The following is a 19,560-nucleotide window of genomic DNA, read 5'->3' as shown; positions in this document are numbered from 1 at the left end:
TGCCTGGAACACTCCCTAGGGAGGCGCCCAGGTGGCATCCTAACTAGGTGCCCGAACCGAAGGGATGTGTGTAATGTGGTGATTATTATTCACCTGCGGATCTATGGGTTGGGGTATTGTTCCGCACAGATATTATAGTTAACCGGACTTCCTGTTGATGTGAAATCCGAAAAAAAAAATGTAAACATAAAATAATACTTTATTCCGAGTGTGCTTGCTTTTCATTTTGAAGGTCATCACATACGGCATTGTAATACACGGTTCGGCTGCATTCAATATTACATATCTGACGTAGTTCGCTATTTATAGAGCCCTGATGAGAGGACTTCTAGACAAACGGGAATAACTGCCGCCGAAACTGAATATGTGACGTGGATCATAAATATATCAGCAATTAAACACAATCTTCAATTTCTCTTAACACAATACGTCTCCTTGCAGTATCAATACTAATTCGGCTGACTTTTATATTTGATCCAATCGGTATATTGGTATATGTATTGTACACCATAACGGTGTACAGCTGATAGAAAGGGACACCTGGTGGTTAAAGCACGTTATTGAAATGTATTATTTGTATTATTAGATATTAATAGGAGACACAGACATACACACTAATAAGGCTTTATTTAACATTAAAGAATACTTTGGGTTAAGGTCTTATTTTGATTAAGAAAAAGCTTTGGGGGTATACGTATTAAGACTGACAAAGTAGGCTACTAATATATTGCTTTCCTGCAATGTAAACTACTGTATGTTTAAGCACTTATTTTAACTGATATTATACATATTATACTCTTATAAGATGTATGTAGATAGTATAATAAATGTGCAGAATATGACAGTTTAATGGTGGAGGTATACACACTAGGGATCTACCGATATGGCTTTTTCAAGGCCGATACCGATAACCGATTATTAGTAATCAAGGAGACCGATAACTAATATTTGGAACCTTTACATTTGCAGTAAAATCAGAAAATCTTGGTGTCAAAATGTAGAATAACACAAACTCCAACACAACTCAACACAACTTCTTTTAAATGCATTTAAGCATATATTATGTTTAATGAACTTTTAAACATCTTACAACTGGTTTCCTCTCTGCCCTTTTTTTAGTGCAGCCACCTGCAATGAGTTAGAGAGAGACAAGAAGTGGGGTGCAGGCTGAAATGCTTAACTAACAATAATGCTTAATTTATTATATCAAAACAATGCCTGTCTATCTAGCGTAAGGTGACCAGATTTTTTAATTAAAACCGGGGACATTTTGAGTTTTGCGGTCAATATATCATTAACATATGCAATTTTCTTCACCGTTAAAGAAAAAAGGGGGACAATTCTGGTTCAAGGTAATTCGAACATTTGAACTGTTGGATACAAACAGAAGAACGATAGCTCATATATGAGATTTCAGGTCTTTTATTTTGAATTAATAATTAAATAATAATCAAAATATAGATGGACAATAGATCTAATTTTAAATTTTAAACAGCATACATTTTAAAGTCACCCAGTGGATATGTCTTCATAACTGTATACTTACATTTTACATTCACTATGTTATAAAGTGGTAGTTATACGTAGTTTGTTTTAAATTATTATTGATCACATTATATAGTACATATTTCTTAATTTAAGCTCCAGTAATATATGAATATGTTTGGTGTGTGTTTTTAGGTATATCTGTTATTGACCGAGTAAATGCTTTTATTTTGAAGGCAGTTTTTACAGGCCTCTACCGTAATGCATAGGATATTCGTGCACCGCAATACAATGTGCAGGCTGGCTTGACTGTGTTTTCCGAAGTGGGAGCTGGCTTGACCACAGTCTGTTTACCCAGTGTTTCCTGACATGAAACGTTTATTTCACCTTGCTATGTGTTTTTAACGTATATTAAAAAAATGGGGACAGTTTTCAACCGGGGTCAGGCCAATACAAACGGGGACGTCTGGTCACCCTAATCTAGCATAAAATCCCAATAAACTGCTAGCAACTGCAAAACACTAGTGCTAGCTAATGTTTTGCAAACTATAAAAAGTGAGGCTATTACAGTAGACCTAACGTTAGTCTAGTAGCCTCACTTCTAATATTTAGCTAAACATTTTCTAGATACATGTTGGCTAGCTAATGAGCTTCACATATCAACCTGAAAAACTGCGAGGCTCCACTCGCAGCCCTGCACTACAGTTACTCCGCTGCGAGACGCTGCATGCACCCCCAACTCTGACTGACTTCCCGCGTCCCTGTGTAACTGGGAAACTGATAGAATTGGATCATAAATCGTGGTGTTTTTGCAACTTCAGCATAGGGGATTGGGATGTTTATTGAATTTCGGCTGCTTGCTTCAGTCTGTGTCTGTGTTCTTTCGCACCTGCCTGTAATTTGAGAAGGTCCCACCTCTCTGCCAGGAAAATATTCAGTAATAGCCTATCAGATAGCGCTGTGTGCGGGACATTGCTCGTGTACAGAGTGGTGACTGCAGCCAGAGCCAACGTTTTATCAGCAATTTGATAAAAAAAGGCCGATACCGATAATCGGTCAAATGCGGAATATCGGTCGACCCCTAATACACATATATTGATAGATGTCACTGTTGAGGAACCTGCGACCCAGGTGTTTCATCTCCGACCTTGTCAGGTATTGAACAATCAATAAATAAAGAACACAGAATTATTAAATATAAACACAGAATTTGTGTGATATTACTAAATGATTTACAAATAAACACCACTGCATATTTACAACTGTTACACATGCTGATGTAACGCAAATGTTTCAAACATAGGATCAATAAAGTATATCTTATCTCTTTCGACTCCACTTCGAGCGATATAATTACTAACAAAGCACTTATATACTAATAAAGGACTGGCTTATCTAAAGCCAGTTGAGTAGCACTTGAAATGTTTTGGCTCTATGAAATCTGATGTACTTATATTATTCTGTTTTCTTCAAGTTTGTATCTTCTTGGTCGAACGCACTTATTGTAAGTCGCTTTGGATAAAAGCGTCAGCTAAATGCAATGTAATGTAAGATGATTGATGGCTACTGCCATATTTGCCTCTGAACCTTGACAAGTGCATGTTTCAGGCTTATCAATTAACAATAGGAGGGGCCACAGATATAAGACCAGCTGTTAAATAAAGCTCTTCTGACCATAGCTGTCATGTGGGTATATATTAATGCTGCCCATTATGGGCACAAGCAATTTTCACCCATTTATTAATTATATGTTTTAAATTTGAGTGTTTTCTATCCCCTAAACCTCCAGGGGTGTACACAGTTTAATACTGGCAACTTCTTATTATGGGAAATACGAAAGCGTCTTTTAAAACTACAATTCCCAGTAGAGACGTGGTGTAGAACATGTTGCAAAACGCACCAGCATGTGTAGTTCTGGGGACGGGGTGGGGGAGGGGTGGACCCGTTGAAATCCAGTTTTGGACAGTCTGCCGTGGTTCCATCCCATTTCGAAGTGTTGTTCGACGCTCGGCGCAACCCTCGGCGCACACTCAACGTCCAATCACAGAGCTTGAGGACTATCACGGGGTTTGTCAAGCGAAGCGGAAAGAATACTTACTTCCGGGTGTAAAATTCTCTAAAGCAACTACTATGAGCTGCTCCGACCCTCGGTCCTGACAGACTCCAACTTGTGTTTATTAATCAAACAAATAAATAAACACAAGGATAATTATGTGTTATTGTTGAGTAAATAACAGTGTGGTTTAGAAAATAATAATAAATTAGAAGGAAAAAACGACGAAACAATACAGATTTCAGTTTTCTGAGCCCCTACTCTCCCCATAACTGACGGCAACAAAAGTCCTACAATATTCAATTAAAATAAAGAAGTAAAAACAATAAGTGTGGCTTGATATTGAGTAAGAAAAAGGTTGATAAACACTGTGAGAATGGATCTGTGGAGAGCATTTCGCTGCGATCCCAACTCCCCTATTACCAACGTTCAGGGAGCACTATGTAAATCAATGGGACGCCCTGCCCGTTGAAAAATGACTTCCAAGGCGTACCCTGTCCGTAATAGAGTTACAGGGAGGGGCCCTGACCGTCCGTCAATATGTGACGGGTTGGGAGTGAAAACGTGTTGGGGTGCAGCGAGCCGTTTGGCTGATGCAGAGCGGAGTGCACGTGCTGAGGTGTAGGGCTTAACCATGTCCTGGATGTAGGAAGGGCCAGATCCATTCGCAGCATGGTACGCAAGTACCAGTGTCTTGAAGTGGATTCTATCAGTTACTGGAAGCCAGTGAAGTGAGCGGAGGAGCGGCGTGGTGTGGGAAAATGTAGGAAGGTTGAAGACCAGACGAGCCGCTGCATTCTGGATGAGCTGCAGAGGTCGGATGGCACATGCAGTTAGACCAGCCTGGAGGGAGTTGCAGTAGTCAAGGCGTGAGAGCGAGAGCCTGGACCAGAAGTTGCGTCACTTTCTGGGAGAGGAGGGGACGCATCCTCCTGATGTTGTAAAGCGTGTATCTGCAGTAACGGGTTGTAGCAGCGATGTTTGCAGTGAAGGACAATGGGAGCCAGAGCCTTTTCTTATCAAGCTCCACATTTGTGGAATCAGCTTCCAGTTTGTGTTCGGGCGGCAGACACCCTATCCGTTTTTAAGAGTGCGCTTAAGACCTTCCTTTTTGATAAAGCTTATAGTTAGGGCTGATTAGATTCAGCCCCTAGTTTTGCTGATATAGGCTTAGTTTGTCGGGGGACATCTTACTTCTTCCTTCTCTCTGTCTATACCCGTGTACACTCATGTTCCGATTAACCCAGCTTCCCCAAATGTCTTTCTTTTTGGTGTCTATATACGCTGGGATCCGGAGTCATGGATGATCCTGCGGTCCTGTGTCCTGGATCGCGAGCGCTGGATCTTGAGTCGTGGCTGTGGTCCTGGATCATAGGTCCTCGATGGATATCCTCGTGGATTCATCTTCCTATTATACACACATGCATTTCCAAACATTTGGACTACCTATGTTGCAAATGTATTATCTTTTCAATTTACACACGGCATCTATTGCACGTCTGTCCGTCCTGGGAGAGGGATCCCTCCTCTGTTGCTCTCCCTGAGGTTTCTCCCATTTTTCCCTTTAAACTGGGTTTTCTTTGGAAGTTTTTCCTTGTACGATGTGAGGGTCTAAGGACAGAGGGTGTCGTATTGTCATACTGATATTCTGTACACACTGTGAAGACCACTGAGACAAATGTAACATTTGTGATATTGGGCTATATAAATAAACATTGATTGATTGATTGATTGAAGGACAGGTTGTTATTTAGGGTCACACCCAGATTCCTTGCATTCTGAGTCGGGGAAAACAATAGAGGGCCGATGTTGATTGTTAGGTCAAGAGTGGGACAATCTATTTCCAGGAAGAAAAAGCAGTTCAGTCTTGTCAAGGTTGAGCTTGAGGTGGTGAGCAGACATCCACTGAGAGATGTCATGCTAGACAAGCAGAGATGCGTGTGACGACCTGGGTCTCTGAGCGGGGAAGGACAGAATTAATTGGGTGTCGTCCGTGTAGCAGTGGTATGAAAAACCATGCGGTCTCATGACTGATCCGTGTGAGTGTGTGCAAGAGAGAAGAGGAGGGGACAAAGGATAGAGCCCTGAGGGACCCCTGTAGTTAATTGACAAGGTCGACTCGGACCTTCTCCAAGTTATCCCGTAGTATGAGGTGATGGAAGGTAAAGTGCAGAAGCCTGCAAACTCCAAGTTATATCTCACACAGGCTCCGCCCTCTACTGGACTATATGGGTAATTACTCTCACCATACTATGTTGCACAGTATGTCTTGCCGGTAGAGGCGGAGGACCGGGACCCTCGAGGTGGTGGAGATTCAGGAGCAGGATGTCGATGTGGCCCTTCGTGTTCGCCATGCCAGCGGGCCGGGCGGCCTAGTTCGTCGAGGAGGAAGATGACGACGCCAACCTCATTGTCTGATGCTCCCGTGGCCGGCCTCCAGGAGGGTCCACAGATCTGTGCGGCAGGATTCCCGGCGGTGATAACTATGGCGGCGGAGCGTGCAAATTTGTGAAATGCTGGAATATCTTGATAAGATGTTCAGGCTCGGGACGCAGCATGGCAGCAGCGGCCAATAATCTTGGCGTGTGGGTGGTCTCACTGATCACCCCTTAGCAGGACATCCCCGCCTACCCGCCTACCCGCCTACCCGCCTCCGGACGGGAGCGATTATTTGGACTGCTGCTCGGGCCAGACGGTAGATGGGCCAGACGGTATGGCTACCGCAGCTTGACGTGTGATGTCCCTGGCCACAGTGGTGTGGCGTCACGTGTGGCTGGGTCTGACCGCACTGTCCAAGAAAGACCGGGATGATCTCCTTGGGGCCCCCGTATCCACAGAAGGGCTCTTCAGGTCGATCACCTCGGTCACCCATCGCTTCAGTCACTTGGAGGAAGAAAGGGCACAGCTCAGCCGCATTGCTGCCACTGGCTCGTCCTCAGGCTCTTCCTCGGGGTGGAGAGCGCTCGGCGGTGGTCAGAAGGAGAGAGAGGCGCCGGTATAGAGCCCCCGGGGCTCCCGTTGCTCCTTCTGCCTCCGCGGTTCGTCCCAGAGAACCGGCTCAATACCGGCACTCGCAGGGACGGGCTGACCGACCCCGACGGGCTCATGTGCAAAGGGCTTCAGAGTGGGGTGCACCGTCCACCAGAATCTGACTGGCGGTGGGAGGAAGGCGTCCCGGTGGAGAGAGTCACTTTTCTCCACCCAAGACGACGTGGGCGAATCCCGCCTCCTCCCTGTATGATGCTACTGTTGTGATACAATCATCTTTTAAAAATGAGTGCATGTATCCCAGTCTAAGTGTAATTTCTCTCCACAAATCTACACTTCCACATAATGTTAACCGTACAGATTCCCCACTCGCTGCCCCAGTTGTAACTCCAGTAAAGGAAGCAGCTAGTGGGCTTGCAACATGTGAGAGTGATAAACCGCGCTATGGTACAGGGACATTATGGCCGGCGTTAGCAGGGTTAGGACACACACAACGGCCGAGTGTACAAATTCCGCTTGATTCATTTCACCGTTTGGGTGAATGCATCATGGCGGAGGGCGCGCTTCAAAGACCTCTTTAGAGAATCGGCCCCTTTATGTGTCGAACCTCCATGGGGCAGAACTTCCCTTTACGGGGTGTTTTTTTGCGGCGGAACGGGTCACCAGAGAGTACCACAGCTTTATAGCTGGGGCGCCGCAGCTGATTGCACATCCCCTAACGCAATGTTATGGGGAATGGAAGCACAGCTGTGTATTAACGGAGTGGATGGACAGGATGCTGAGACTGGGTTATTCACTCCAGTTTTGCAGCATCCCTCCTCCGTTCACAGGCATAAAAGAGGCGAATCTATCATACCGAGGGGAGATAGGTTCCCTCTCGGCAGAGATTCAGGACCTGTTGCAAAAACAGGCAGTATCTGTTGTGTCGCTCTCAAGACAGAGAGGAAGGGCACTATTCCCTGTACTTCCTGGTTCCCAAGAAGACAGGAGAATTCAGGCCCATTCTGGATCTTCACAGCCTGAATCTCCACATTGCACAGAAAATTCCATATGTTAACTGTAAAACAGTTGATGGGACTGGTGCAGCCAGGCGATTGGTTCACAACCATCGACCTGAAGGATGCTTACTTTCATGTCAGCATTGCTCCAAAGCACAGAAAGTATTTGCGTTTTGCTTTCCAGGGTGTAGCCTACGAGTACAACAGACTACCGTTCGGCGACTTCCTATCCCAAAGCAAGTTCAGCAAATGTGTGGGCACAGTGCCTCAGCTGATGCGCGAGCTTGGCATGAGGGTGCTCTTTTATCTAGACGACCTCATAGTCATGGACAGGTCCAGGGAATGTGCAATGTTTCACACAGCCCAATTGATCCTACACCTAACCAAGTTAGGTTTTGCGCTCAATTGGAAGAAGAGCTCCCCCATACCTCACCAGCAGGTGCAGTATCTGGGGATGTTGTTCGATGCAGGGAAACTACGCGCTACCCTGTCAGAGAGCCTGTCATCCATGCAGTTTTCAGACTACGACAGGGGGTACCGGTGACAGCGCTGACAATTATGCAGACTCTGGGTCTCATGGCAGCTGCTAACTGTGTGGTACCGCTGGGCGTGCTGCACATGCGCCACCTGCAGAGGTGGTTTGTCGGCCTTCGTTTAGATCCCAAGAGGCACAAATTACGCTTGGTGACCATCCCTCCCTCAGTAGTGGGCAACCTCCGTTACTGGGGGTCCCCAGAGCACCTACGGAGGGGAACTCCACTGGGGCGGGTAACCTCTGACGTCACGGTGTTCACGGACGCATCCGTGACAGATTGGGGGGGGAACTGCCTAGGGAGAGCTATAGGGGGTCGCTGGTCTCTAACAGAGACACGGCAAAGCAACCTTCTAGAGCTGCGGGCAGTGGGGTTAGTCCTCCAGCATTTCAAACCCTTAATACAGGGCAAACATGTGCTGGTTATGAGCGACAAGTGGCGTACATCAACAGGCAGGGCGGAGTCTGTTCCGCCGCCTTGTTGACCACAGCGGGGAACCTGTGGTTGTGGGCTTCAGAGATTGTGTTATCTCTGATGGCCCTCCACATCCCGGGACCGGAGAACAGGGGGGCCGACCTCATGTCAAGAGGTGGGCTCCTGCCAGGCGAGTGGGTGCTTCACCCGGAGGTGGTGAAGCAAATCTGGGCCCAGTTCGGGAGAGCGGAGGTGGACCTGTTCGCTAGCCGGCGCAACAGCCACTGTACCCTGTGGTTTTCCATGGCTCGGCGGGTGGACGTGTTTGCACACGAGCCATGGCCAAGAAATCTGCTCTACGCCTTTCCACCGGTACGCCTCATTCTCCCCCTCCTGGAGAGGGTGAGACAAGAGCGTCTGTCAGTCATCCTAGTGGCCCCAGATCGCCGCTTCGCCGTGGTTCGCAGAGGTGATAGATGATGGTGGGCCAGCCGTGGGCAATTCCTCAGTTCTGGGGGCGATGTCTCAGGAGGCAGGTGCAATAGGGGCGTTACCCACTCTGGGCCAACCTCTCCAGGCTTGGCTCCTGAGAGGGACAGGATGAGACAAGGGGCACTGTCTGACAAGGTTATTCAGACTATCCAGGCAGCTAGAGCGGGATCCACCACAGCCTGTTACAGGCCAAAGTGGCTGGGATTCCAGCGATGGTGTGAGGAGCGGAGAATAGAGCCCCTATCTTGCACGTTGGGCTCTATTCTGTCCTACTTACAGTTACTGGTGGACAGGGGGCTTGCTCATTCCACAATTCAAGTTTATGCAGAAGCCATCTCGTCCTGCCATGAGGGATTTGCCATAGGCAGGCAGGGAGAGCCCTCCTCACTGTTTTCCAGGCACACTATTCATGAAGTAAGTGTGTCTGAGTGTGCCCTACCAGCCAGGTAAACGGTGGGTACGTATTGTAACCCTAGGTATATAAGCACAGGTGGAGCCCTCTACTCGGGGCCCTGTCTGTCCTATGCTGCTCGCTGTGTGTGTGTGTGTGTGTGTGTGTGTGTGTGTGTGTGTGTGTGTGTGTGTGTGTGTGTGTGTGTGTGTGTGTGTGTGTGTGTGTGTGTGTGTGTGTGTGTTAATGTAAAAGCTAAAGGAATGGAGAAAAAACATATTGTAAGATGCACATATTTACCATAATTTGTGAATTCCATGTGAAAAGTGACTGACACCCTTTCATTAATCCTTTACGAAGTAAATGGTTTTACTCTGTACAGGAACAAAGGGGGACAGCTAAGCATGACAGCAAGATGTTCAATACAATTGGTCAGATCTTCCTTTGAGTACCTTGGCATACGCTTTTCCTGGGCGGTTGAGCAACAGGATACCTTGATATGAAGAGGAGTTGATTATCTCTCAAGATTGAAGAGACATGTCTGCCAGAAACCTGAACAATGTCTAGAGCCTTTAATATTGCTGGGCAAATCTCATCCATACCTGGCGCTGTGATATTGGGATATGGTTAAAGCTTCCCTATAATCTTCCAACTTTTCATTATCATTCTGGATGTGTTTGGGAGCCCTTCAAAGTGCCTGACAGTATAAGAATATCAGCAGCTCTCCTGAGCTGAACAATCTGAAACCCTGTGCCCCTTTCCTGAGTCATCTGGGGGCTGCCAGACCTTTCTTGAGACTAACCAACAGTCAATCTCATTGGCCTTCCCAATCTCTTGCCTTCATGTCGTTTTTGTTTGAAAATAACAACCAGGCCCAAAAGGCTAAATGACCTAACCCATTGTCTAGAAGCAAGTTGGCTTCATTGATCCTTTGACCATAACTCTGAGGAGCCACTCCCACAATGTAACTTATCAGCATGGCCCACTTGGTTTCAATACTTCACGAAAAATGTTAATCTTTTAAGATTCTTTACACCGTAAAACCACTCTTGATGAGACGGAAAAAGTGGCCGCCATAATCAAATAAGATGATGTCAATGCCGGGAATTACGAAAAAAATAAGTTGCTTGGAAGTGATGAAGACTGAGATGAAGATGACTGCAGAAAAGAAAGTAGAGCTTAGGGATTTCAGTCTTATCATGAGAGAAAGTAATAGTAGAGGCAGGCCAGATGAGAAGAGATATATCAGCTGCATAACGGAGAGCTTTGCCAGAACACAGCAGCTTCTCAACACGTCTCTCTACAGATGGAGACTTCCCTTCTCTGCTTTCCACAACTCGTCAACAGCTCCTGCAGGAAGCCTACGCCAGCTCAGTCAGATGTCCTGCTCGCTTACATCCTGCAGTCCTTCATCGCTCTGATCACTGCAGCTCTCAACCTGCTGGTCATCATCTCTATCTCCCACTTCAGGCACAGACAAACTTTCAGCTTAAGCTTGTATATGTTCATGACTTTTAGTGCTGTTTGTTGATACAAGCTATCATTGATAATTGTATTTATGGTGACATTCTTCCTTTCCAGGCAGCTCCACACCCCCACTAACCTCCTCATCCTCTCCCTGGCTGTCTCAGACTTCCTTGTGGGCCTCATTTTGATGCCTGTTGAAATCCTTTTAACAGAGGCTTGCTGGTACTTGGGTGACCTGATATGTGCTCTGTATTATATTGTTAATTTTATCATTACCTCTTCTACGGTTGGAAACATGGTGCTCATATCCATTGATCGTTATTTTGCTATTTGTGACCCTCTACATTACACCACCAGAGTAACTCTGAACAGAACAAAAATCTGCATCTGTCTGTGTTGGATTTGCTCTGTTATCTATAATTGTCTAATTTTAAAGGACTTTCTGAGAAAACCTGATTCACATAATTCTTGCCATGGAGAGTGTGTAGCTGTCATTGACAATATCACAGGAGCTGTTGACTTAGTTGTTACCTTCATTGTCCCCATTACTGTTATCATAGTTCTGTATATCAGAGTGTTTGTGGTGGCTGTGTCTCAGGCTCGAGCCATGCGATCTCATGTTATCGCTGTCACTATGCAACGTTCAGTTGGTGCAACTGCTAAGAAATCTGAGATGAAAGCAGCCAGGACTCTTGGTGTTGTTGTCCTTGTGTTTCTAATATGTTTTTTTCCATATTACACTCCATCCCTTATAGGCGAGGATATTGAAACTGGTAGTTCAACCTCAATTGTAATCTGGTTGCTGTATTTTAACTCTTTTCTGAACCCATTGATTTATGCCTCGTTATACCCCTGGTTTAGAAAATCTATCAAGCTCATTGTGACCCTGAAGATACTTAAGCCTTGCTCGTCTGATTCTAAAATACTGTATTGACGGGCTGGGGTTGAGATATATTCTAAAAAACCTCTGTTCAGATGGACATATTGTTGCTATTGTTGCTGAGTCAGAATGCAATGTGAAATGGCTGAAGAAAGATTAGACATTATTTAATGTAGTAAAACATATGTAACTAAAAGATATTAAATAATTGAATACAAAATAAAACTTGAAAATATGACATTGTGTGGAAGAAGTAGAATTGTTTGACCTGTGTTGACTTCAGTTTGACCAGTATTCTGGTAATGAAATGTTCAATTGTTAATTTAGTAGACAATATGCAGTACAGACTGATTGAGTATGTCGTTGGCAGAAGGTGAGTGTGCAACTTCAAACAAAAAGACAGAGCTGTCGCGTGTGTGTGTGTGTGTGTGTGTGTGTGTGTGTGTGTGTGTGTGTGTGTGTGTGTGTGTGTGTGTGTGTGTGTGTGTGAGTGTGAGAGAGCGAGAGAGAGAGAGAGAGAGAGAAAAAGGGGAGAAGGTTTTCCTGACACATAACAGATTTGGTTCTCCAACACACTGACGATACAATATAACAAGAACAAAAATAAATCTTGTTGAGTGCTAACACATGTTTATTTTACCAATGCTCATGATATTGTACATGTACTGTCTGTTGCAATAATGACGGATTAAAATGAAGAAAAACATTCATAATATTTAGGCTGACAATAAGAATTAAAGCTTCAAGCAGCGATGATCGGGACCTCGCTAGGGCTGCTCGATTAAGGCAAAAATCATTATCACGATTATTTTGGTCAATATTGATATAACGATAATTAAATACGATTATTCATTGACTTTGAAAACATCAATTTATTGAACTTTAAAAAAAAAAAATAGTAATTTGAACAGTATCTTTTCAACAGTTGATTACCCTGAACCTTAAGTATAATTCAACTGAAAAACCAATACAAATATAACAAAAATAAATATATATATTCTAAAATTAATAAATACCAATAAAGAAAATCAACAAATATTTTGGGGCACACTTCCACAAACTACTGAACATAATAAATATAATAAATAAAAATGTATTAGATTATTGACAAAGTATTCAGCTGAAGCCACATATTTTTCAACTTCCCCACGGCCTTTGTCATAAACTGAACATAATAAATATAATAAATAAAACTATTGGGGGAACCAGGGAAATCATACATCTGTTGGGGTCGCTAATACATTACCAACAACCATTAGTTTAAACACAAATAATGCATTTGTCAATCTAACGAGTATTATTTACGTTAACGAGGTAAATAGGCTGATAGAAAAACATGTTTTCCGAAACTACTACAAATCGTATTCTCTCTTGAATGACAATATGCCTGCACTTCACCTCCAAGGTGCGCATTCAATTATTGGCAATCTAGTCCTGTGAGCGTGCTGCGCGAGCAGAGATGATGTGTTATGGGGTGTGCGTATAGTTAAACCTTTCCATATTTAAGTTTGTAGCAAGTAGAGGACTGCTGTCCTGTGTGTGTGTGTGTGTGTGTGTGCGTGTGTGTGTGTGTGTGTGTGTGTGTGTGTGTGTGTGTGTGTGTGTGTGTGTGTGTGTGTGTGTGTGTGTGTGTGTGTGTGTGTGTGTTCAAAGACCCCCATGAATCTCAGATTATAACTCGAACCCTGGGGCAAGCAGTGCAGATCTGGTGAAATGAGGCCGAGATGGCATCGTGTAGCGCTTGTCCATAGTGTTTTTACATTTATATTGTATTAGACATTTTCAAAGACAAAAACATACGGACAGGACATGGCTCACACACATCACAAACAGAACAAGACAATAACATGAAGGATGGGGGGTAGGGGGATTACAGTGTCAGTTACATTTTATATATTTATATGGCTTTGTATTTATAATAATAATAATGCATTTTATTTATGGGCGCCTTTCAAAGCTCTCAAGGACACCTTACAGAGCATAATTAAAGAAGAGCACACAGTAATACAAGACTTAAAAAATACTTAAAAACAACAATCATTTTAGCAGAGATTAAGAAATGGAATACGCCAGTTTAAAAAGGTGTGTTTTCAGGCTGGATTTGAAGGTTGGGAGTGAGACCATATTGCGGATGTCTTGTGGGAGAGAGTTCCAGAGACGGGGGGCAGAGTGGCTGAAGGCTCGTGACCCCATGGTGATCAGGCGGGCAGAAGGTACAATGAGTTGGAAGGCAGAGGAGGATCGGAGAGTACGAGAGGGAGTGTAGATGTGAAGGAGCTCAGAGAGATATGGAGGTGCAAGAGTGTGAAGGGCCTTGAAGGTGAGGAGCAGCACTTTGAAGTCTATGCGCTGCTTAACGGGGAGCCAATGGAGTTGTTGGAGAACCGGAGTGATATGATTAATGAAAGGAGTTCTGGTGATGATACGGGCGGCTGAGTTTTGGACCTGTTGGAGCTTACGTAGGGATTTCTGAGGAAGACCAGAGAGGATGGAGTTGCAATAATCGATACGGGACGTAACCAGGGCGTGGACGAGGATGGCGGTGCTGTTGGGTGTGAGTGACAGGCGGAGGCGGTTAATATTGCGGAGGTGGAAGTAGGCAGATCGAGTGATGTTGTTGATGTGATCTTCAAATGATAAGGTGCTGTCAAGGATGACACCCAGACTCTTAACTTGGGGGGAGGGTGAGACTGTGGAATTGTCAATAGTGAGGAAGAATTTGTCAGTTTTAGCCAGAGTGGACTTGGAGCCAACTAGGAGAAACTCGGTTTTATCACTGTTGAGTTTTAAGAAGTTGGATGAGAACCAGGATTTGATTTCCAGTAAGCAGTCGGAAAGGGCAGTGGGGGGGAGAGTGGAAGTGGGTTTGGTGGAAAAATAGAGCTGGGTGTCATCCGCGTAGCAGTGAAATTGGATTGCGTATTTTCTGAAGATATGGCCGAGAGGTAGGAGGTAGATGAAAAATAGGAGGGGGCCCAAGACAGAACCCTGAGGAACACCAGTGAAGACTGGATGGGACTGTGATTTGAAGTGTTTGAGTTGGACAAAGTGAGTACGGCCGGAGAGGAAAGATCTAAACCAGGTGTGGGATGTGTCAGTGATACCAATGGAAGATAATCTGTCAAGGAGGATTTATACATGATTTGCTTCATAATATAGATATACTTCATTGTTTCCACATTATTATTATTATTATTATTATAAAACAAAAACATTTATAATACATGAATAAATAAATAGATAAATAGTCAAATAAATAAATATATATATATATATATTAGTGCTGTCAAAATTATCGCGTTAACGGCGGTAATTAATTTTTTGAATTAATTGCGTTAAAATATTTAACGCATTTAACGCATGTGCAGAATGGCCCGCCCCATACATGCCACCAGTGGCAGCACCAGGGTATGGCTGGGATAGGCTAACCCATACCAAGAAATGGCTTTGCCCCACCATGAAAAATGATGTTAAAGTAAGCAAAATAAAGTCTGCCAACTCACGCGGAGTAAATTGCACAGACAGCAGTTAGTAAGATTGATTTCAGTAGCCACGGTTTTGAAAACTTTTGTCACGTAGTGATCGACTTCTCAATAGAACATCTTTGATAATGTCTTCTGGCCAATCAGAATCAAGATAACGGCGTTGTGTTGTTGCAGGAAGTCCCGACGGAGAATACTTTTGCTGTAGTACAGGGGTGCACATAACTAACTGGTACGCAGGTTATGTGCGTAATCTGAAATGCATACCGTCACTTGTGTCACAAAGCGCATTTGCGTACCGACGTACCTGTGAAGCTTTTCCAGAAGGCGGTTAGATCACCGGACGACAGAGTCGGTCTCCGTGTGCACAGACAGGGCTGCTGTTAACGTCGGTCTGGACAACGGAATTGTGCCAAAACTACGCCTACCGGCTGCGGAGGGAGACTCCCCCCTTCACTGGAGAACTGCGCTCAAACAGCTGATCACAACGTTCACACTCTGTGGTCACGGAGTACTCCACTAGCCGCCGCCACCGTGTTTGATCCATCCTTTTGAGTCTACAGGGTGTGATGTATGCTCTGTGAAAGGATTTGTAACCGTATTACTCTAAACCGGACACACTTGGAGATTGATGTTGAGTTCGACCAGATTCTGTCCCACTCAACTGGGGTAAGGGTGATGCCTATGTCCTGCTCCCATCTTTTCTGTGTCTGCAGATTAGTATTGGCAGTGGAGGTGAGGAGAAGTTTATATATACCTGAAATCATTCCTTTCTCGCTTGAAAGTCTTTTTAGGTTCATATCAAGGTGTTCATGACAACCATTTATACATTTTGATGTTAAGTTTTTAATATTTGATAATTGCATAAAGGAGAGGAAGAGGGATTGATTCAGATTAAAATTGTCCAACAACACTGTGAACGGAGTTATGATATTGTTTTTTTACTATTTTCCCAATGTTGTATGTCATGTGCTGCATATGTATATTATTCAATGGATTACCGCCCACTTTGAATAGTGGGTTTTTACATAATGGGCATGAAGGGAGGGAAATACCAGTGATGCCTAGCCTCCTTTCTACAGATTGAACCACAATGATAGAACATTGAATTAATGGATTATTCAGACTGGATTTGGGGGAGTACCATAATGAATTTAAAGATATTGATTTATTGTTTTCTGTAATTATTTGTCCTTCCAGCCAGTCCCAGTTAGCTTTTTTTCGGTGTCGCTCCATAACCCCATAGGGAATATCTCATTATATGAGAGCTAATATAATTATAAATTAGGTAACCCCAGTCCACCTGTTCTCCTCGGCATAGACAACTTTTTATGGTTGATTCGTGGTTTTGTATCCTTCCATATGAATTAAGAGAATATAGTGTTTATTTCTTTAAACCAATATTGTGGGATTTGAAGGGGAATTGAGGATATTATATATCAATCAATCAATCAATGTTTATTTATATAGCCCAATATCACAAATGTTACATTTGTCTCAGTGGTCTTCACAGTGTGTACAGAATATCAGTATGACAATACGACACCCTCTGTCCTTAGACCCTCACATCGTACAAGGAAAAACTTCCAAAGAAAACCCAGTTTAAAGGGAAAAATGGGAGAAACCTCAGGGAGAGCAACAGAGGAGGGATCCCTCTCCCAGGACGGACAGACGTGCAATAGATGCCGTGTGTAAATTGAAAAGATAATACATTTGCAACATAGGTAGTCCAAATGTTTGGAAATGCATGTGTGTATAATAGGAAGATGAATCCACGAGGATATCCATCCAGGACCTATGATCCAGGACCACAGCCACGACTCAAGATCCAGCGCTCGCGATCCAGGACACAGGACCGCAGGATCATCCATGACTCCGGATCCCAGCGTATATAGACACCAAAAAGACATTTGGGGAAGCTGGGTTAATCGGAACATGAGTGTACACGGGTATAGACAGAGAGAAGGAAGAAGTAAGATGTCCCCCGACAAACTAAGCCTATATCAGCAAAACTAGGGGCTGAATCTAATCAGCCCTAACTATAAGCTTTATCAAAAAGGAAGGTCTTAAGCGCACTCTTAAAAACGGATAGGGTGTCTGCCGCCCGAACACAAACTGGAAGCTGATTCCACAAATGTGGAGCTTGATAAGAAAAGGCTCTGGCTCCCATTGTACTTTTAAAGATTCTAGGAACAACCAACAACCCTGCATTCTTGGAACGCAATGTAGGACAGTAGGGTATAATGAGTTCTTTAAGGTAAGATGGCGCCTGCCCATTAAGGGCTTTGTAGGCGAGAAGAAGAATTTTAAATTCTATCCTGTGTTCTATAGGGAGCCAGTGTAAGGCAGCCAGAACAGGAGTAATGTGGTCCCTTTTCCTAACTCTGGTTAGTACACGAGCCGCAGCATTTTGAATCAGCTGAAGCGACTTGATTGACTTCTTAGTACTCCCTGATAATAGAGAGTTACAATAATCCAGCCTAGAAGTAACAAATGCATGGACTAGTTTCTCTGCATCGTTTTGAGGCAAGATATGCCTGATTTTTGCAATGTTACGTAGATGGAAGTAGGCGGTCCTTGAAATTGATTTTATGTGGGCGTTAAAGGATAAATCCTGATCAAATATAACACCAAGATTCCTTACAGTCTCACTGGAGGCCAAATTAATGCCATCCATAGTTAGTATGTCTTTAGATAATTTGTTTCGTAGATTCTTCGGGCCAAGTACAATAACTTCAGTTTTGGTCGTGTTTAACATCAAAAAGTTTAAGGTCATCCACGTTTTTAAGTCCTTAAGGCAGTCTTGAATTTTATTTAGATGATTAATTTCATCAGGCTTGATTGATAAATATAGTTGAGTATCATCCGCATAACAATGAAAGTTTACAGAATGATTCCTTATAATATTGCCTAACGGAAGCATATATAATGTGAACAAAATAGGTCCGAGCACTGAGCCCTGTGGCACTCCATGGCTAACTTTGGTTTGCGTGGAAGATTCATCGTTAACACGTACAAACTGAGAGCGTTCAGATAGATAGGACCTAAACCAGCCTAAAGCAGTTCCCTGTATGCCAACTAAGTGCTCTAGTCTTTGCAATAGGATATCATGGTCGATAGTATCAAATGCAGCACTAAGATCGAGCAAAACAAGAATAGAGACAAGTCCCTTGTCTGAGGCTATTAGAATATCATTTGTGACTTTAACCAGAGCTGTCTCTGTGCTATGATGTGTTCTAAAGCCAGACTGAAAATCTTCAGATAAATCATTGTTTTTTAAGTAATCACACAACTGTTTTGCGACCGCTTTCTCAAGAATTTTTGAGAGGAACGGAAGATTAGAAATAGGTCTATAGTTGGCTAAAACCTCTGGATCGAGGTTGTGCTTTTTAAGAAGCGGTTGTATCACTGCTACTTTGAATGATTGTGGAACATAGCCTGATAATAAAGACATATTCATAATATTTAATAAAGAAGTGCTAATTAATGGAAAAACTTCCTTCAACAGCTTAGTTGGAATTGGGTCTAACATGCACGTTGATGGTTTAGAAGAGAGAATCATTGAACGTAATTGTTCAAGGTTTATGGCTGAAAAGCATTCTAGTTTACTATCTAGTGTAATATTAGAACTTACGATTCCGGGACACTATACTGGTCGAAGGCAAGAGGTCATTAATTTTGTTTCTAAGAGTAACAATTTTATCGTTAAAAAAGCACATAAAATCATTACTACTGAGTGCTATGGGAATAGAAGGCTCAATCGAGCTGTGGCTCTCTGTCAGCCTGGCTACAGTGCTGAAAAGAAATCTTGCATTATTCTTATTCTCATCTATTAATGAAGAGTAGTAGGCTGCTCTCGCTTTACGCAGTGCTTTCTTATATTCATTGAGAGTAATATGCCAAATTAAACGAGATTCTTCAAGTTTAGTGGAACGCCATATCCTTTCAAGTTGTCTAGACTTTTGCTTTATTTTGCGGGTTTCGGCATTATGCCATGGAGCTAATCTATGTTGTTTTATTTTCTTCTTTTTCAAAGGAGCAACAGAGTCTAATTTTATTCGCAGCGCATCTATAGCACTATCAACAACATGATCAATTTGGGGTGGTGTACATTTTGTATAAGTTTCCTCCCCTACATGCAGACATGCTATCGAGTTAAGTATTGGTTGAATCTCTTCCTTAAATGTGGCTATAGCACTAACAGATAGGTTTCTGCTGCAAGAGCTTTTGACTAATGCTTTGTAGTCTAGTAACAGTACTTCAAAAGTTACTAAGAAATGGTCGGATAAAGCAGGATTATGTGGTTCGACTAATAGTTGCTCAATTTCAATACCATAAGTCAGAACAAGGTCGAGAGTGTGATTATAACAGTGGGTT

The 19,560-nt window shown here is 43.5% G+C and overlaps 1 protein-coding gene across 1 annotated transcript; it reads left to right on the top strand.

Moving 5' to 3' along the window:
• The first annotated feature begins 3,309 nt into the window (after window positions 1–3,309).
• On the top strand, window positions 3,310–11,755 carry LOC117466407 (trace amine-associated receptor 13c-like). The gene is made up of 3 exons (XM_034109614.2): window positions 3,310–3,324; window positions 10,667–10,824; window positions 10,936–11,755. Exons 1-3 carry the CDS (start codon window positions 3,310–3,312, stop codon window positions 11,753–11,755), a joined length of 993 nt encoding a protein of 330 aa, XP_033965505.2.
• The last annotated feature ends 7,805 nt before the right edge of the window (window positions 11,756–19,560 follow it).

The sequence above is a fragment of the Pseudochaenichthys georgianus genome, chromosome 21 (genome assembly GCF_902827115.2).
Source record: "Pseudochaenichthys georgianus chromosome 21, fPseGeo1.2, whole genome shotgun sequence".
Lineage (NCBI taxonomy): Eukaryota > Metazoa > Chordata > Actinopteri > Perciformes > Channichthyidae > Pseudochaenichthys > Pseudochaenichthys georgianus.
The sequence above is the reverse complement of the archived record's forward strand: the minus strand, read 5'-3'. Positions and strand labels throughout refer to the sequence as shown.